Below are 17,973 nucleotides of genomic sequence, written 5' to 3' on the forward strand. Positions count from 1 at the left end.
GTGCATCGAAAGTCTCTAACATCCTGTAGGAAAAAAGTCGTGAAGTATCCAGTCCTGTTGCCAGCAGTCCATGGAATATTTGCAGTTGACTTTGATAGGAGCAGGCTCAGACTCTGAGGCAATTGTAATACCATATTTTAGTATTTGTTTTTGAGGGAACATTTGGATAGGTTAGCTCAGGCCTTTTTATATTCTTACATTTATTGATAAATACTTGGTTACTGACTGTTTCATGGATGCTCTTGCTTCCAAGTGAAGAAATGACTCAATGCATAGCAACTACCAGCCCCAGAAGAGCCCATGTGTTTCATCATTTTATACTACTTACAAAACACTTCATTAACCCCAACTTCAGGCCAACAGTATTTCTTCCATGTTGTATCATATCAGTGTCATGCCTCCTTGTGCTGTGCTGCGCTGCACAAACTGGACTTGTTAATCAAGATCCATTCTGTCAAATTTTGGATTCAATATTCACTCTTAAGGGAAAAGAAAATCATTTCTTAAGGTGTATAGCAAGATAAACATGGGGCTTTGGAAGAGATTGAATAACTTGTACATTTCTATGTTCTTGTCAGTGAGGAAAAGTGATTATAAAGGATGTGAAAAATTCCAAACATGCTCAGTCTTGAAGTTTGCAATAGTAAGTATGACCTCTTTAAATGGAAGAGATGAAGGTCAAAATTTCAAGGTCAAACTTTCAATGGATTTATTTAAATTAAAGAATGTGATAGTGAATTCAACTGAAAAGATTATAAAAATTAATAGCCTCAAAGCTTACTCATTTTAATAGCTATATTTTCTCTTCCTCAAAGAGGAGACCAGTCTAATCATTAGCCTAACTAGTTATAGCAACTTGAAGCTAATTAATTTCTGTGCAGCTGTTGGTAATCTCACATTGCTGAAGCATTATGCATTTTAAAAATATCCTTGCTATTCATTTCTTTTGACACAGTATGTTGGTGTTGCAAATCATACACCTTTGGTGGTTTGTTTTAATAATATACCCTTCTAAGTACATCCTTATAATATTTAGCTTCAGATTTTGGTGTGCTTCATCTTCTGTTGTTTTTTTGGGTTTTTTTCTCTTAAATGCAGAAGTGTTTTGAAAGTAGTTTTCATATTAGCTTCTCATTTTTAGATATTTGGGGCCTAATTCAGCAACACAAAGACCAGAGGACTTGGATATCCTAGTATTAATATCAAGACACTGTCATTATAAACAGTGTCAGCAAAGATTTGTGGTCTTTGTTTCTTATTCCCCATGGAAGGAGCAATAAGTACCATACTTTTTAAAAATAAATGCATCTTCATTATATTTTAATTACATACACACCAGTTATTATTTTTCTGCTAGAGGGTGTTTTACATTGTTTTATATCATTGGCTAAAGATTTGAATGTCTGCATGTAGGATTTTTATAAAACTTGTAAAGAAATTTTTGCCACCTTTGAGCTGAAGAATATTATTTTAATGCTATGAAGCAAGTAGTGTCTCAGCCGACTTGGCTCCATCTTGTTTTCAGGCTTACTGTGCAGTCACATGCAAATCCATATGTTCTCATGGGACACTTGTCCTCCTTTGAGTGGCACAAAAGAGGAAGCTGATCAAAAACTGCCCATGTGAGAAAAATCCCTGCGTTTTATATTCTTGCTTTGTACATGTCAAGACAAAGGGGACTAGATTGTCTCCCCTATATCAGTGTAATTTAGGTATAATACCCCTGGAGCAGTAGGTGAACCTGGGGGGGGGGGGGGGGGGGGCAGCGCCGCTCCGGACAAGGGACAGACGCGCTCTGCCCCGCTGGGGAGAAGGCCCAAGTCTCTTCAGGGGGGACTCTAAATTGCACTCTAAATTTTGATTGCATGCGTGGTGCATGGATTACTCTTTGAATCTTCAGGCTGAAAAAGTAGGACATAGCCAGTCTTGTTACTGTCAGTTTGGAAGTTCATTGAGAAGTGCCTTTCCAGTCATGTAAGACTGATAAATGAAAATCAAGGGGCTTGAATGGTAATTATTAGCTGAGACTCTCCTCAGGTTTTCAGAGCAGTGCCACGCGTAGCTCAAAAGACAGAATGGATTCATGTTTTACTGCCATGAATATTCAATGAATCCCAGCTCTTTTGTCTAAATGCCCGGGTCCTGAGCAGTTCCACGGCAGCGGTGTCGGGTCTCTGTAGCCCCATAGCGTTGCTGCTTGGTTAGGTTTTGAGTGTTGTGTTGAAGTGGCTGAGCTCTGTTTCATTTAAAGTCGTACTGATTTCTCATTTCTTATGTATTTTTTCCCAGATATTGTGAACTTGAACTAACATGCATACACTGTGCTTTATTTCCCAAATCCTTCAAGGGAAGGCCCTGTGCCTCTCACCTGAGAGATAAAATTGGGGGTTTGTAGCAAAACAAATATTCACATGGCTTTTTTGTTTTGTTTGTGTTTTTCCCTTGTGGTACAGGGCAAAGCATACCTACCATAAAACTTTGCTGGAGCAAGTTCAGGAGTTGGAAACGAAGACAAGAGAGCTGGGAAAAGCCATGCTTCGTGATAGTAATGGAAAGAGGCAAGTCTATGCTAAATGTTTAAACCAGACCCTTCTTTTCCTCTCCCCTCCCTATTTCTCATTCACCATTAAACTCTGATATTAGACAGGCTAATAAGGCTTCTTCTCCTGTATTATTAATTTACTGCTGTTCCCTTTCATATATGTCTGTTGCCCCCACTGAAACCAGCCCTTCCTTTTTCATTTCTCCTGCATTATTGCTGTGAGGCTCTATTGGAAACTGCTGCTCAGTCTCCTGAGTGGTAACATGTAGTGCTATTACCTGGCCACCGAGCCAGACTGGTTTTGAAAGCACTTTGTTATGTCATCCAAAAAATTTAAAAAAAAAGATAACCATGTCAGGGGAGGGAACTGTCAGCAGCTCGGGATATAAAGACTGTAGCTAAAAGGAGAACTGGCTAATCCATTGTGCCCTACTACTTTATTCAGTTTCACCTTACGGGGTTTTTTTTATGCTTTTGCTTTTTTCACAACAGCTTTCAGGTCTCTTGCCTTCAGGGTTCTCAGTTTCTCGTTGTGCCTCTCCCTTATAACCACACCATATGGACTTGAATATATTGCTATTATTGAACCTTTCATTGTATAGAGAGAGTATGCGTTGTGTGGGAACTTTTGTCTCTTCTGAAAGAAGCTAAAGAAAATCATGGTGAGGCTTTTGCATCCAACAGTTTCATTTACCATCTCAGAATGTGGTTCTGCATCAGCTGGTTGGAAAAGCTCCCCAAGTTCAAAAAGGTTTTAGAACTAACTCTTCTGTTCCTTACACAATATAGCACCACATGACTTGCTAAGAAACGACATGATCATTAAACTGGATTTTAGCAAACCTTATAAACTAGCAAACTGAGTGGAATGGGGCTTTTAAAAGATTTTGTTCTTCTGGGGCAGGGTCATCCTTTGAGCCTTTGATGTCTATTCTAAGGTAAACTAATTGCCATATTTTAGCTGCTGCTAAGACAAGCAGATAGTAGATTTTTTTCAGCTGAATTTGTGTGTTAATAAGGACTGGTTTTAGGGAAAATTATCAGGCAATGATTTACTGAGATTATGGTAAACTGAAAAGCTTTTAAAGATGCTTGTGTGAACTTTAATGTGTTTACAAGATATCCTTAGTGACCAGAGTTTGCTTCTCAGAGGCCAAGACAAAGTAAACACAGTGTTATTGATTAAGATCACTTCAAAACACTTGATATCTTCAGGTTTTATTTTGTGTAATTTTTCTGCTGTGACTTTTGGATCCAGCAAAACAGAGTTTATAAATTGTGCTCACTAGCAAAAGTTACAAACTGCACATCAAATGATTTATAAAGAGAAAGCAAACTTTGCAGCAATAAAGGCAACCTTCTATGCCACAATTATAGCCAACAAAGATGCTTAGTATCAGGCATTTAGTTAAATAATGGGCCTTGACTGAAGATAGAAAGTTGAGCAGTCATTTTGAAATCAGTTGAAGCCAAAATGCTTGGTACCAAAATCAAGTCAGTCTCCCCAAACAAGAAAGGTGTAACCTGGTGTTGTGAGGTGCTGACTGATAGTGGGATTAGATGCCAGGTAAGTGGAAACCAAACCAGCAGAAAACTGATTGTTCCCAGGCACATGGCTCTGGTCTGAGCTCGATGAGCCGCTTGGGTGTTGCTGTGGCTCCTATCCATGCATATTATGTGAGGTTGTATTTTTGCTGGTTTGTAGCATTTGTGTTTTCCTGCCAGTATTTAATGCCAGTTATTGACAGTCAGAGAGGGGCGTGAGTCAGCTTTGTGCCTGATGCATCCCTGGGTTGCAGGGTGGGTTGAATTGCTATTAACAGCAAGAGAGAGACAGTCAACATTTGATCTGTTTATATGTGCATGTCTGTGTCTCCAAGAACTTGATGGGTTTCTTCTCTGTTTACACACTGTCCTGACTTTTTGTAAATTTCATGGCCATGTTGTAATTCATTCATACACTCCATGTTTTCATAGCCTTTTACTTTATTGCATTCTCACTGCAAACTCTTTCATCTGCGTTCCTCCTCCATATAGCTTCCCTTCATTCTCGAAACGCTTGCATGGAGATGATGTAAGGAATCCCTCTGGCCCTCCTTCCCATTTTCCCTCCCCCCTTCTTTCCATGCATTTGTTTGTTCTCATTCCTAATTGCTCCCAGATTTTCTGGGTGGTCCATCTGTGAACTAGATAATGGTAGAGTGCCTCTGCCTGCTAGGAGCTGGTATGCTGTGCTTGTGTGGTGGCCTCCCGACTGCTCTTCAGAGTTGTTCTGTCTTTTATCTCTTTTGTTTGTCTCATGGCTCTTTCACACCTGCTAGAAATCGTGTGCTTGTCCAAAGGGAAGGGTGAGGGTGGGAAAGAAATAGAGTGGGAACTTTTTCCAGTTGGTCTCTTTGATTCGTGTTCTTTATTTTTTAAAAATTTCCTTGAAGCTGGTGGAAATATGTGCTAAGGTGCATGCTCTGCTCTCCCCTCCTGCCCTCAGCCCCATGACTCTTGGGATATTCCTGGCAATGTGACACTATGCAGGAAGGGAAAGTAATGGGACTCTTCATTTCTAGTGGAAAGTAGAGAGCTGTGTAAAAACTGCATGAGTCCGTCTGTCACCTCAGTCCTTGGTTGGAAGCGTTCCTGAAAACATGCCCATTAGGTGTTGGCTTGTTCAGGCAGCTGTGGAAGATAAGCTGGCTGTCATCAGGGTCTATTTTCCTGGCCTACACAGTGGACACTGTTTTTGTTCAGTGTTTTTCACAAACAAACAACAAAAAACTCACACCCAATTTCAGATAAGAGAAGGATTTAGGGAGCTAATTGCTTTTATCATTTCCTAGACCTTAGACAAAAAATGAGGTGCAAGATCTGAATGTTCAGAACTAATCTGCTAAACAAAAAGCAGTTTGCAAAGCCCAGAAAGCAGTGAGTGCATCTAGACTTGCACAACAGGATGCCAGCTGTTTGCTGGGACTCAGCTGAATTGCTGTTAAATGTGGGCAGGTATCACCTGGGTCCTTGCTGCACTTGGAGTTTTGGGAGAGCTGTGTGTGCCACTTGATACCTATATATCCATATCCTGTCTTAGAGGATCTTCACCCTGACAGCTGTTCATACATTTTTCTGGGTTAATAAAAAATGTCTTCACTAGTGCTCGTTATATCTTTCTAAATCTTAGCCCCTTTGAATAGTTTCTAAAATTGAATTTGCTTGTATCGATCTAAAAAAGCAGGTGCACATTTTTGCTGGACCAATGGCTGGGAACAAACAGCAAGGGAGGTGGTAGGTGAGGGACTGTTTGGTCTGTGCAGGGCAGAGTGTCAGCACCCTGGCCATTACAGCTGGGTCCCAGAAACCTTGAAATAGCATTAAAGTGACACTTGGAGATGATAGCAAGTGTATATAGTCTTGAGCTGTAACGGGTCATGCTCTTTCTCCTTGGTATGTCTCATCTGGACAGCTAAAAACTTACGTTTTGTAGAAGCTGGAATGATCACAAAGTCAGATAATTCCAGGAGCAGGGAATTCATCGGGGAAACACGTAGCTGGAAAACTGGCAACTCCAGAAATAGCTTGAGAAGCCAGGAGAGTGAGTGTGCTGTAAGGGGCTGTGATGGATCCCGTGCCCTGCTTGCCTGCCTGTGGAAGATGAGTACCCGCACTTTCCCTCCCCAGCCTGGGCACCCGGCGGTGCTGAGCTGGACTCCAGCCCAGCTATGACATGAGCATGCCTTGGTTAGGAAGGGAGAGGGGCTCCCTGGCACTCTCATGCAACAAAAGGCAGGATTTAACACTAAATTTTCATGAATTTGGAGAGGTGAGAGGGGCAGTTCATGTGCCAAAGCAAACATGGACATGAGGAGACACCTGCCCAGCAGATTTAATCATGTTAACCTGCAAGATTTACACAAAGAAAACAAACAAGGTTTGTGTTCAAAAGCAGCATTGAGTTCAGCTGCAGAGATTTTTGTGTCTTTAAATAAGTTTACAACTTAAATCTTGGCTCGTAAAGGGCCAAACCTTCAAGTCCTCATTCACTTTTCACTCCATCTACCCTCTCATTGAAGTCAGCAGGAGTTCAGGTGGAGTAAAGCCTGATTAGGCACCAAAGCAAACTTTACTTTGGAAACCCATGTCACTTTATTGCTCCACTGGCCAACTAACGGAGAGTGAGCAAAGCTGTGCAGCACCCTCTTTGCGACAGTAGATTTCCTGTTTCAGAGGGTTTCTCTGTCTTGGACTTGCCAGAGAGCTCCCTTTGAAAGTGGCTTTTTTAGTTGTTTTTCTGTCCTGTTATTAATTGGTTGGTGGGCAGGATTAGATTATTTGATACTGAAGAACAATGTGGCTTTCATGATTTACATGCTTTACAAGGAGCTGAAGGACCTCTCTGGGCTGTTGCAGAAAAGTGCCTACATTGCTGAAATATGGGGAGGAATTTCTTCCAATGAGTCAGAAATCTGAGAGGCTGAGTCTTGTCTTAAGCAAAGGTGAAGGCAAGTGACTACAGACCTAGTGAGGTATAGCTGCAGTGTGTGTTTGCACAGCACTTTTCAGTATGCCCTTTTACTCTTGCTGCTCTCAGATACCCACTGGTGATGGCTGTGGTGCCTCTTTCATCTCCATTTCATAAAATAAGTACTGCTTTTTTCAGTGCACCTAAAACAGCAGCTCCCCAGAGTCTCTCCATTGTCTGCCTTCAACAAGGAGACACGCTGGTGTAGATTCTCTTTCATTTTAGTGCTTCTCACCAAATCTAACCCTGTTCCTTCAGTGAAAAGTGCATGACCAGCTCTCACCCTGAGAGCAAGTTGTATAATCTATCTTAGCCTTGGTTCTATTTGGTGTGTGAGGGTAGGTGCCTATCTCATTTCAATAGCTGTGTGACCTGGTGGGTAATCAGTGAGCTGATATGGGTACCCGTGGAGATTTCCCTGCTCCACAGGTCCCTGGGGAGGAGCAAGAGGGGAACATGGGAAACCTGCCTTAGGCTTGTGGCTGTGCACAGAACTGAGCGGCAGAGGCTCAGCCTTGCACTGACAGAAGCAGAAATGGTAAAGCAGACCTAACTTTTAAGAAATGCATGAATGAGATGAGGACCTGATCTCCTGGTTCCCGAGGAAGAGGCAAGCTTTTTCATTAAGATGAAGAGGAACGAGGCTTGGGCTCATTGTATTTCAAAGTACTCTGTATTGATGCACTCCAAGTTACATCCACTGGAATAGGGAGACTGTGCCAGTAAGGCTCCTTTGCATCAGCAGGTACAATGAATCTTACTTGAATCAAACACAGTCTTGTGCTTTCAGCTGGTTAAACAGCACTGGATGTTTGGAGCCAAATTCTTGTTTCATGAATGTGTTGACTTCGATGTATTTACTCAGGATACGCACGACTGTGATCTGAATCCAGCCCATACAGTGCAGCTGAGCGTAAAATGAGGTTGAAGAGGGGAGAGGTGTATTTTGGGTTTTGAGGTCTCAGCATCCTTTTTATCAATTTTTCCAGATGTCCTTCACACCATTTCTGGGAAGGAAAGGCAAGATTTCTCCAACAGCATACACAAGAAAGTGACTGGCATATTTACGATTTTTCCTTGCAGCTTTTCTAGTAAAAAGATATTAGACTCCTTTTACTAGCAAAAAGCACATAAAATGATATCAGTGGGGTTTTTTTAATTCTTTGATTCCATATGGTAAACATTCATGTATGGAAGGTGGAAAATGCATTATTTTGTTTTATTCTACAGTTGTCCTTTTCTCTCTCCGTTCTGTCCCATATCAGTAAGGAATCATCACATTATTTCCTCATTTTAATATGTACCATTTATTTCTAACCCCTATGTGTGAGGCACTTGAAATTACTAGGTTTGATTCCACTTTGGGGAGACTGTGGGGCAGAGCTGGGAAGGGGCAGAGGACAGAGAGGGTGCCAGAACCTGGCCAGAGGGCTGAAGGAGGAGTTACCATGTTCCCACTGGCACTGGGGACCCAAGTGCCTGGTTGCTAGTGCAAACCAGTTAGAGTTGACATTCCTCTTCTCCAGTGCAATTAATTATTTCCCATCCTGGTTGTAGCTATCATGTAACCTTGAGGGAGATCCATTGCACAAATAGGGTTAAAACATGGTGACCTGGAGAAGGATTTAGAGCTGTGAGCAAATCTGCTATCAAAGTCAAAGTTGATGGAGGTACAGTATCAGAACAAAGGCCAGAATGAAGTTGTAAATTGAAAAGAAAGATTAAAAAAAAGGAACATTACAAGATGAGAGTTAAAACTGATTAAGGGGCCAATCTCTCTGATGCCTAATCCTGAGTTACTGGGCTGGGCACTGAGGATCTCCACAGGGGAGGGAGGAAGAAATCTTCCCTCCAGGCTGCACAGCAGGAGAACTGCTCCGTAACAACTGTTCCAGCCTAATGGCTTCAGCAGTCTGCCTGGACCCTGACTCCTCTGCTGGCTAACCCAGAAGAGAGGCAGGACAGTCTGCATTCTCCTCTCTGATTTGCAGTAAAGAATAAAGTGCCAAGTTAAGCGTAGCATGAACAAGAAAACACAAGTTGTATTAGGTATTAAATATTTAGTGGACAATTAAAAAATACTTAAAAGCTTAAAGAAAAGCAATTTGGGTTTTATTTTCAGTTCAACCAAATGTCCTGGGCTGTGCTCTAAATTGTGTTCATTACACTTTCAAGGTTCATCAGTTTTTCTTGTTGCCTGAGCTGTTCTTTAGCTTTACTTTTCTGTAAAGAAAAGCAAGAAAAAAGCTGATAGAAGGAGTTTAGAGTTTTTGAAGACAGAAGTAATCTTAACTTCAGTAAAAGTATGTAAATGAACTTCTATTAAACCAGTAAGTTTGGAAAAAAATCCACACACAAAAACCCCAAACCAGAAAAAATCTATGCATAGAGACCAAGGATGGAAAACTTCACCCTCCAAGGTGACTACTTCTGAAAAAATGAGTGAGTAGGAAAAGAATGCTATAATTGCAACTGTATTGCCACCTTATCTGTAAAGGATATGACCAAGCACCCAGTAGAGTAAGTGCAAAGTGAGGCACTTAGGGACATGAAGTCAACAGTACTGATACCAAAAGGAGGATAGCTGAAAAGCAGCAAGCCACACTTAGCCTTTTCTGCTTCTCAGACATTTAAATTGCATCAGTTCCCCTGTTTTGGGAAGGCTGAGGGCAAAACTAGGCAGCTTCAAGTTTTAAGTTAGTTGACTTCAGGACATCTGACAGTGATGTCTGCCCTCCACCCCCCCAAAGAAATGCATATACATGCATATACATGCTTAGTGTATGCAGGGCTTGGAAATGGAAGGTACTTTAAGCAGAGAGAGATCTCAGTTATTTTCTTAGGATTGTTGCATTTCAGAGAGGCATGTGATGTTTAGCGCTGATATTTTTAGATGGTGTTTGTTAAAGGTGCTTGGTCTTCTTGTGGAGGGTTCACCCTCAGACCATCAAACCTGTTGTTCTGTCTTGGAGCTGTCATTGGCTCTGTAGGACATGGAGGAAGCTTCTGGCAGCTTCTCATAGAAGGCACCTCTGTAGCCTCCCATTACCAAAACCTTGCTACGCAAACGCAATATCATTCTAGGTAGTAGTCTTTGAAAGAAGTTTAGGAATAACAGTCTCAAAAATGAAGGCTGGAATGGACTGTCCAAGTGATTTTAGGAATCAAAGGAGGATCTGACTTTTCTGCCTTAAGACATTGTTAATGAAAAAAGAAAATGTAAATCATCTTTGCTTGTTGTGAAAAGGAAAAGCTTTGTCCTGCTTTTAGCCATACGACTTTAAGGACCAACTTGAAGAGGATTTAGAGTAGAGAATTTGGCCCCAGAACTCTGTATATGATCTGTGTGCTGCAAATGGGGGCTGGCTGAAGCTCGCAACATGTCTTGGCCTCCGTCAGCTTCTGCAGGGTGGTTCTGCCACAGGTATGAGGTGATGTGGCAACATGGGAGGACCTGTATGCACCTGCCCTGGGCGCTGCTGCTGCACGCTGGCTGCAGGTGCTCCTTCATGGAGACCTCTGGGATGCAGAAGGGGAGCTGCTGTTCAGCTGAAGTAGAATGCTGCCAAGCCAAACCACAAGCTGTAACAACAGTGTTTCTTCAGGGCTTTGGTGAGGGCCATGCATCCATGGGTTTCTGTTGATGTAGCTGCAAGGCTGGCTTAACAGTTTCCCAAACCACTCATTACCAGCCATGGTCATAAGGGCCCATCTATGCCCCAGCTGCTCAGCTGGATCATCTCCACTGTTTGGATCCATGCAATGCGTGAGCTGAAGGAAGTGGGGTGGTATGGGGAGCACTGTCAGGTTCTGCCACTGACTGGTGAGGGCAGGAGCTGCTTTAGCCATCAGTCACCACAAAAACATCCGTGGAGCTGCTGCCGAAGGTGTGTGGTGCTCTCTTAACCTTTTCACATCCAGGCAGGATAAACAACTTGCAGCTGCCTGTGGGCTGAGCTCAATATCCCATGTTCTCATGGACTGGAGAGCTGGCTGCTCTCAGTATGCTCCAAGTCAGCCTTGCAGCGCCACACATCCAGGTACATTTGGTGCTTATCAAGGTAAATATTTGGCTAGATAATACCAAATACGATTTATAAAGAGGGAAGGTTACTCTGTGGTTTTCACATGTGCTTTGGAAAATACCTGGAGGGGAGTTTGTTGCACTAAAGAAAGCCTGGAAGTGCTACACCGTGGCAGGGCGTAAGAGCTCAGCTTCTCTGGAAAGCTGGCTGTTGCTGAGCCCTCAGCAAGGACTTGGTACTCCCTAAAGCCTGGCTGTCTGCTGTAGGAGTCACCTCTGACAGGTAACTTCTGGCACCTTCCAGCCTGCAAGTGGCGCAGGCAGCACTTCTGTCTTCATTCCCCTGTGGTTTGTGCCTGGCGACCCTTTGGTCTCCTAGTACTGGGTTTTTATTAATGACTTGCTGAGTGTTTACAGTAAAATGCAAAAGGAACATGGTTTGGGATGTCTATTTCAGCTGGATCCAGAGTGATTAAGGAGCAGTGTTTGTAGACACTGACTCTGCAAAGAAAATGCTGATTTTTTTGTTTTTGTTTTACTGTTTATATGCCTCAGACACTTCCTTGTGAAATGCTCCAGAGATTTCCTTTGATTACACTGCAGCTTCATTATCAGTAATGCCTGTTTGCCTTTTAAATTAAAAAGACCTCTTACTCTGACCTCAGAGTAAAACATTCCTGCAATTGAATGCTAGATAACAAAAAATAACATCTCCTCATTGTGGATCGAAAAAGAGAAGGCAGCAGAAGCCCCTCATTGCTACTTCTGCTGTTCTGTAGGAGGGCGAATCCTCTCTGATGTCTCTGAAGCCCAGAGGATGGAGCTCTCTCAGCCAGTCAGGCCTTTCTTCCAAGCCCTGGGATGTTCTGGGTGTTGGAGCATAGTTTTGGTGAACCCTCAGCCTTAGTGTGACTTGCATTTGAGATGATTTTTATTTTGAATTCCTGGTCTGTAATAATGTTGTTTTAATGTTCTCCTTATGCCAAGCCTATGAGCCTATGCTAGTTATGTCTCTGCCCACTGTGTAACTTCTAACAATTCCTGTATTCTAACTCAAGTAATGCACTTGAGTCTAAACTAAATGAATACAGGTTAAACCAAGGCCTGGGGCTGTTCTAGGGGAGTGCCCTCATCCAGCAGGCAGTATCTGAGGAGGAAAAATAGGTCTCCTCTGGCCAATTACAAAGGCGTGGTCGCAGCCTCTGCCTGGTGTATGGTACTTGCTCTTTGTCTGCCAGAACTGTGATCGATGCTGTAAACCTTTAAGCAGTGTTACATTGCAGGAAAGGTGAGAGATGGAACTTGCGAATAAATCCTCAGGAATACCTGCTATGTCCTAGCAGCCAGAGAGGGATCTGCAAGCCCTCTTTGCCAGGTCATACTTGGGGAGAAGCCGTTGTGCTTGAACTTCTGATTCTTCTTCAGAAGACATGTAAGGGAGTTTGAGAGCCAAGAGACTGAAATGAAAATCAACAGTCTGCTTGTAAAGGATTTGGTGATTAGGATTGGTCAAAGCTGGAGAGGTCTGCTTCAGACCTTTCTTCTGTCTCTTTTTATTCTATGTTGATGTGACTTTCAGTGAGAGAAACATGTCAGCAAGAAACAGTAAACTTTTGTGTAAGTTATTGTTTGAAATGTATGGAAGAGGTCAATTATTATGTTTTAATTCTAAAATTTAAAAAGAGGGAGAAGAGTAACCTCTTTTCACCTCAAAATTTAATACACAGGAAAAGATGACAAGGACAGAAGCTTCCTAGTCTTTTACCTTGTGTTTAGCCACATGGGATATTTTGCAAAAAACTGTTTCCTCCCCCCCTCATTGTCTCCCCTTCCTGCTGTCCCTGTGCGAGGGCAACATGTTGCAAGATGTTCCCTCCAACAGGAGAGTAGTGCAGGCCAGCCAGTGTTTCTCAGGCTTTTAGCAGAGTATGTGGCAGTGGAAGCAAAGAGACTGAACAAGGGTTTACCTGCTGCTTCTTTGAAAATACGTGTGGGTAGGAGAGAGGCTGTGGAGTTAAGGACAGAACTTCAGCCTAATCCTTGGAGGATTTTCTGGTTTAAACCAAGCTGTACAATGATTTAGCTGTTGCTGTGTGCTGCAGCACCACTGTAGGGTAGAAGAACCAGTGATGCTGTACCTGCAGGCAGTATAGTGAGGGCTTCATAGGTGTTCAGATGACAGGGAAAACAGCTGCAGCTTTCTTGTCCTCTAAGCTTACCCATGGACACTGAGTGTCTTGCACTGGAGAGCCAAGTTTCTGCCATGGGTTCTTGGCATGTTTTTGCCACAGGGGTAGCAGCTGGGAAATGTGCTTGTGTGCTTTAGTTGTGTCATCTCTAGCAGCCCTGGTAAGGCTTCACTCAGTTCTTCCTGCTGGAAAGGGGAAAAGCAGAAAAAAACCAAATAATTTCATATGTCTGTATCTGACTGAACTCTTCATAATCCAGAATAGCAGTGAGTTAAAAACCAGCAGCAGCTGAGTGTATTTGCCTGTTTGGTGTGCTGTTGCTCTGGATCTCCTCTAGCAGATCGTAACAAAACACAAACAAGCATTCAGCTCTTGTAAGAGAAGAAGGGCTCTGAATTTCTATATATTTTTTTTTAAACTGGGCTATGCTTGTGTTTTCTAAAGGAAGATCCAATTTTGAGACACCTGCATCCACTTTAACCTTCCGCTCTTTGTGATCCCTGCTTTTGCCACCAGTCAATTAGTGGACTCAGGAGGACATTCTGGGTCAAGCTATACCAAATACTACAAATCCTCATTAACGCTAATTAGTGCTCAGTAGATTAATTGGTGGTGAAGCTCATCTTTTTTTAATTACTTGAGCAAATGAGACAGCAGGACCTTGTGGTCAGCTTTGAATTATTCTGTTTGTTTTGATGCACCTCATTTGAATGTGTAAAGCCAGATGTTTGTTGCCTAGATTTAAGGGCTGTTTGCTTTTGTGAGGGATGAGAAGAAGAGAACACAAAAATAAAATGAAGGTCTCTGTTGACACCTTAGATCAATTCAGATAGGAAGATGGAAGAGTCGTTTTATTCATGGAATTGAAAGCATTGTTAAGAAATAACATGTTGCCTTTAGTTTACCTTTTGATTTTTCATTCACTTAATGAATTTGTGTGATGTTGCTAGCACAGACTTCCAGGCAGGCAGAAGTCATCTCGACCCTCTTATGAAGCCATCACAAAGGTATTCCTGGCCTAAGGTATTCTGCATTATTGATAGCAACTAAATCTGATTTTAGCTGACTTGACTAACAATTTTTTTAAATCCTTTTTTTTCATAGAAACCCTCAGAATTGGGACCTTTTAATAGTTTTTGTTCTAGTCAAGTATTTGTTTAGTTCAAAGCATTTTGTCTGTGTCTTTTGTCCTCCATATAATTACAGACTGATGGTCCCTCTGCCTTACCCCCTCAGAGGTCACTGACTAACCAGCTAAAGCATATTTCACTGTGGCTTTCCATGTCAGTGACTCACAAAAGAATGTCTGGGTTTGTGACTTTTCCATTCTGACAAGATTTTTGAGTTCCTGAATATGAACACAACTGTCCAGTATTCAGAGTATGATCTCACGATCTCTCATCCTTTTCCCTCAATGCATCTGAAGATGTCATCCTTAGACCCCATGGGAGTGCTTAGGCCCTAGCTCAGAGTCACTGGAAAGCAGAATTAAATCTGCAAATCATGGCTAATGCCTGGGATTGATTTACAAGCAATATTTCTGTGAGGAAGGCCTAGCCTGTTGGCCTGTGAGTCCAGTGTTGTCATTAGTTTTGCATCAAAGTGTGAGGCAGACTGAGAAGTTTTACCTTTGTTACCTGTTAGCAGCGGGCAGAAACCTTTTCTGAAAGCAGGGACTTGGTATGAGTGCAAACACTTAATGGTTAAGAAAGCCACTTCACTTTTCTTTCCTTTCAGGGTTTGTACTGGGAGATCTAATATCTGTTAGTAAATCAAATACTCATCCAATTCAGAAGAACTGTGTTGCATTAACCCCTGTGTATTAAGAGTTTATTTTATAGTACTTGACTGGTCTTGACTTGCAGTCTATTTAGTCATCCCTCATACTTAAACCACAAGTTTAAGTCTAATTCTACCATGAGTTTTTCTTTCTCTGCATAGATACAATCCAATATAATTTTCCAAAAGGGAAAATCAGATGTGACTTCAGTTTTGAACTTGTTGATTATAATTAGCGATGTCGAAGATAGCGTAGCTTTGGCATTCTTAGAGCTGCAATGTGCTGCTCCTGTTCAGCGGTCCCTTGACAGCACACTTTCCTCCACACATTGCATGCAGAAGCCTGAGGAGCTAAGCATTACTGACCTGCTCTTCATCTGTTGCTGCATGGTAGACAAGCAGAGGAAGAATTTTTCCTCGTGCCTTTTTCTACTGTGGTTAATTCCATTCTCAGGGTAAGAATTTTGTGGCAAATATTGCTTATTTGTCCCCTAGAACAAATATTTTTGATTGGTTTAAGATTCCTTTCTTTAAATCACCCTCCTGCTGAGATAGGAAAGACTCTGCCTGCATGTTCTCTACCTGCAGGACGTGAACAAGTACTGCACTTCTGTCATTCACAGGATAGCAGTATATCCAGGCAGTGTTTCACTAAACTAACAAGTTATCCAGCAGTCTTCTGCAGTCAGCAGGAGGTTGTACAGTACAGCATCACTAGTTTGCACTGGTAATGGCTGGTTCTGCAGGCTGTCAACTTTGTAAGCAAGTTGTTAAAGGTTAGAGAAGTCTCATGTCTTGCTTTGTGCCTTCTATTGCATCACCCTTACCTGGTGATTCTTTGTAGTACATGTTTTCCATCGTGCTGCCTGCTTGGAGTAGGTAGAAACTTCTTTCTGTATGTATTTGATTTTCTTATAGCCAGCAACTAGTCTTGGTTTTTTTAAGGAGTTGGGTCCTCCAAGATTTTTAGAAGCTTTCATGCTGTAACCCTGGTTTTAATGGAAACCTGTGATCCTTTCTTCTTTGAACACATGCAGGTCTCACGAGCCAAGAGCTGTTAGAGTTTGTTTGACAAACTCAGTTGGAATCGATACTTTTGCTTCCAAATTTATTATCAACTTCTATTTTATCTTGAGGGAATCGTACTGACTGCAGGCAGGGAAAGCAACCTGCCATACCCATTGCAGGTGTGATTCTGTGGTGCCAAGGGAAGGAGTGGAAGAGACCAAGTGTCTGAAAGTGCTGACAGTTAGTAAAGATTTTGAGGAGAGGAGTCTGTAGGTTTTACAAGCTTCTACCTCAGATATGTGAGCTTGGAGGTCACAGGAAAAAGAGAAGGATCCCACCCTTTCTTTTGTGGACATCTCATTATGCACTGAACAGAAGACTGTGAGCCTGGCTATTACCCTAATGGACTATTAAGTGGAATATAAGCCTGCATGGCTGGATTACATATTACAGGCATCTCAGAGATTCTTCAGTTACTTTCCTGATTGAAGTTAGCAAACTGCTTCAATGAAAGGGAGTTGTTTGTTTAAAACTGTTGTTAGCTTGTCGACAGCAGGAGCTGTGCTTGCTGGGATTTCCATTTCAGACACCAAACGCATGTGAATTTGTAATCTAATTCCAGAAAGGTATCAGCACTGGCACTCAGGTGTGTATCCATGTTTGCAGCATAATCAGTAGAATTGCTCCTTGTGAATGAAGAGGTGAAAGAAAAAGCAGACTGTGAAAATGGAGACACAGTGTAAATATGGTGCAAATGGGATAAAGATGCTGCAAAGATGCTGATGTACCAGCAAACAGATCCCTTCTATACACTAGCTCCATCTCACTGTTAGGAATAAGGGTGAGATGGAAAAAACCGACCAATCATGGAGAAGTTTGATCTAAAGTAGACTGTAATATCTTTCTGAAAATAATCTGATATTTAAGTTACTTGGGGCTCCAGTGCAGTGAGATTTGAAGGCCTATGTTAATTTAAAACCCCATTGAACTTAGTGGGACTCATATACATAATTAAGTGCTTTGAAAGGTCAGGATCTTAGTCACCATTTTTTAACCCTGAGCATAAAGTTCTTGATTAAATTAGTGTTGTGTTTCTTATAAAAATCAAAGTGGAGAGTGCCTTTAATAATTCTTGTAGGTATGTTGAACCTATTGTAAGCATACTATGTTTTTCACCCAAAGTTTTTATTTTCACATTTTGTAAATTCAGCAGTAATTTTTTCAGGCTTCTGTCAAGAACTGAGTAAACCAAAGGGGTTTTTAATAAAAGAAACTGGATAGAAAGCTTTTTTTCTGTATGGGAGGTTAAAATGAGAGCGTTCTTTACAAGGCAGAATTAACTATGGGTCCTTCCTTTGGTTGCTTCAGACCATTTTGCAGGTGTGATAGAAGCCTTCTACTTTGTGCTAAGCTACAGTGCTTTGCTCCTTCTCTCTAAGGCAGTTTGTGGATGCTGTGATTCATCTGCATAATACTAAAGAGGAATCGTCTTAATGATCCGTATCACTTGATGTCAGACTTCTGATATGGTTTGTAACAATTCAGAGGCATCAGGTATTCAAAAATCACAATGATGGTAATATTAGGGATGAATTAACCAAAAGCAGACTGATACAAAGTGTTCTTAGAAAGGAGGAGTTTCCATTATTAGAGAGTTCTCTTGATAATGTGCGGTTTAAAGAAAGAGAAAATTCTATTTCATGCTACAACCACCTTTAATACTGACAAAGTCAAAGCTGCCAAGTACTTCAAATACAGTTGACTTTTACCTTGAAATTATCTGGTTACTCACTGGTGTGTTTTCTCTCTTTCTGTCTCCCTTAGCGTGAACGAACGTGATCATTTGTTAAAAAGGCTCGGCAGGAAAACTCCTCCGAGCCTTTTCCGTGCCCACTCTGTCCAGCAAAGTGTATCACGTAAG

General features: G+C 41.8%; 1 protein-coding gene across 4 annotated transcripts in view; it reads left to right on the forward strand.

The window, feature by feature from the left end:
* Positions 1-17,973, forward strand: part of ATP8A2 (ATPase phospholipid transporting 8A2) — a 295,003-nt gene that overhangs the window by 263,207 nt on the left and 13,823 nt on the right. For all 4 annotated transcript variants that reach the window (XM_017731391.1, XM_017731389.1, XM_017731390.1 and 1 more), the window contains 2 exons: positions 2,454-2,558; positions 17,877-17,968. In XM_017731391.1, coding sequence (XP_017586880.1) covers positions 2,454-2,558; positions 17,877-17,968 — 197 coding nt within the window. The remainder of the gene's footprint in view (positions 1-2,453; positions 2,559-17,876; positions 17,969-17,973) is intronic.

The sequence above is a fragment of the Corvus brachyrhynchos genome, unplaced genomic scaffold, assembly GCF_000691975.1.
Source record: "Corvus brachyrhynchos isolate BGI_N302 unplaced genomic scaffold, ASM69197v1 scaffold103, whole genome shotgun sequence".
Classification (NCBI taxonomy): domain Eukaryota; kingdom Metazoa; phylum Chordata; class Aves; order Passeriformes; family Corvidae; genus Corvus; species Corvus brachyrhynchos.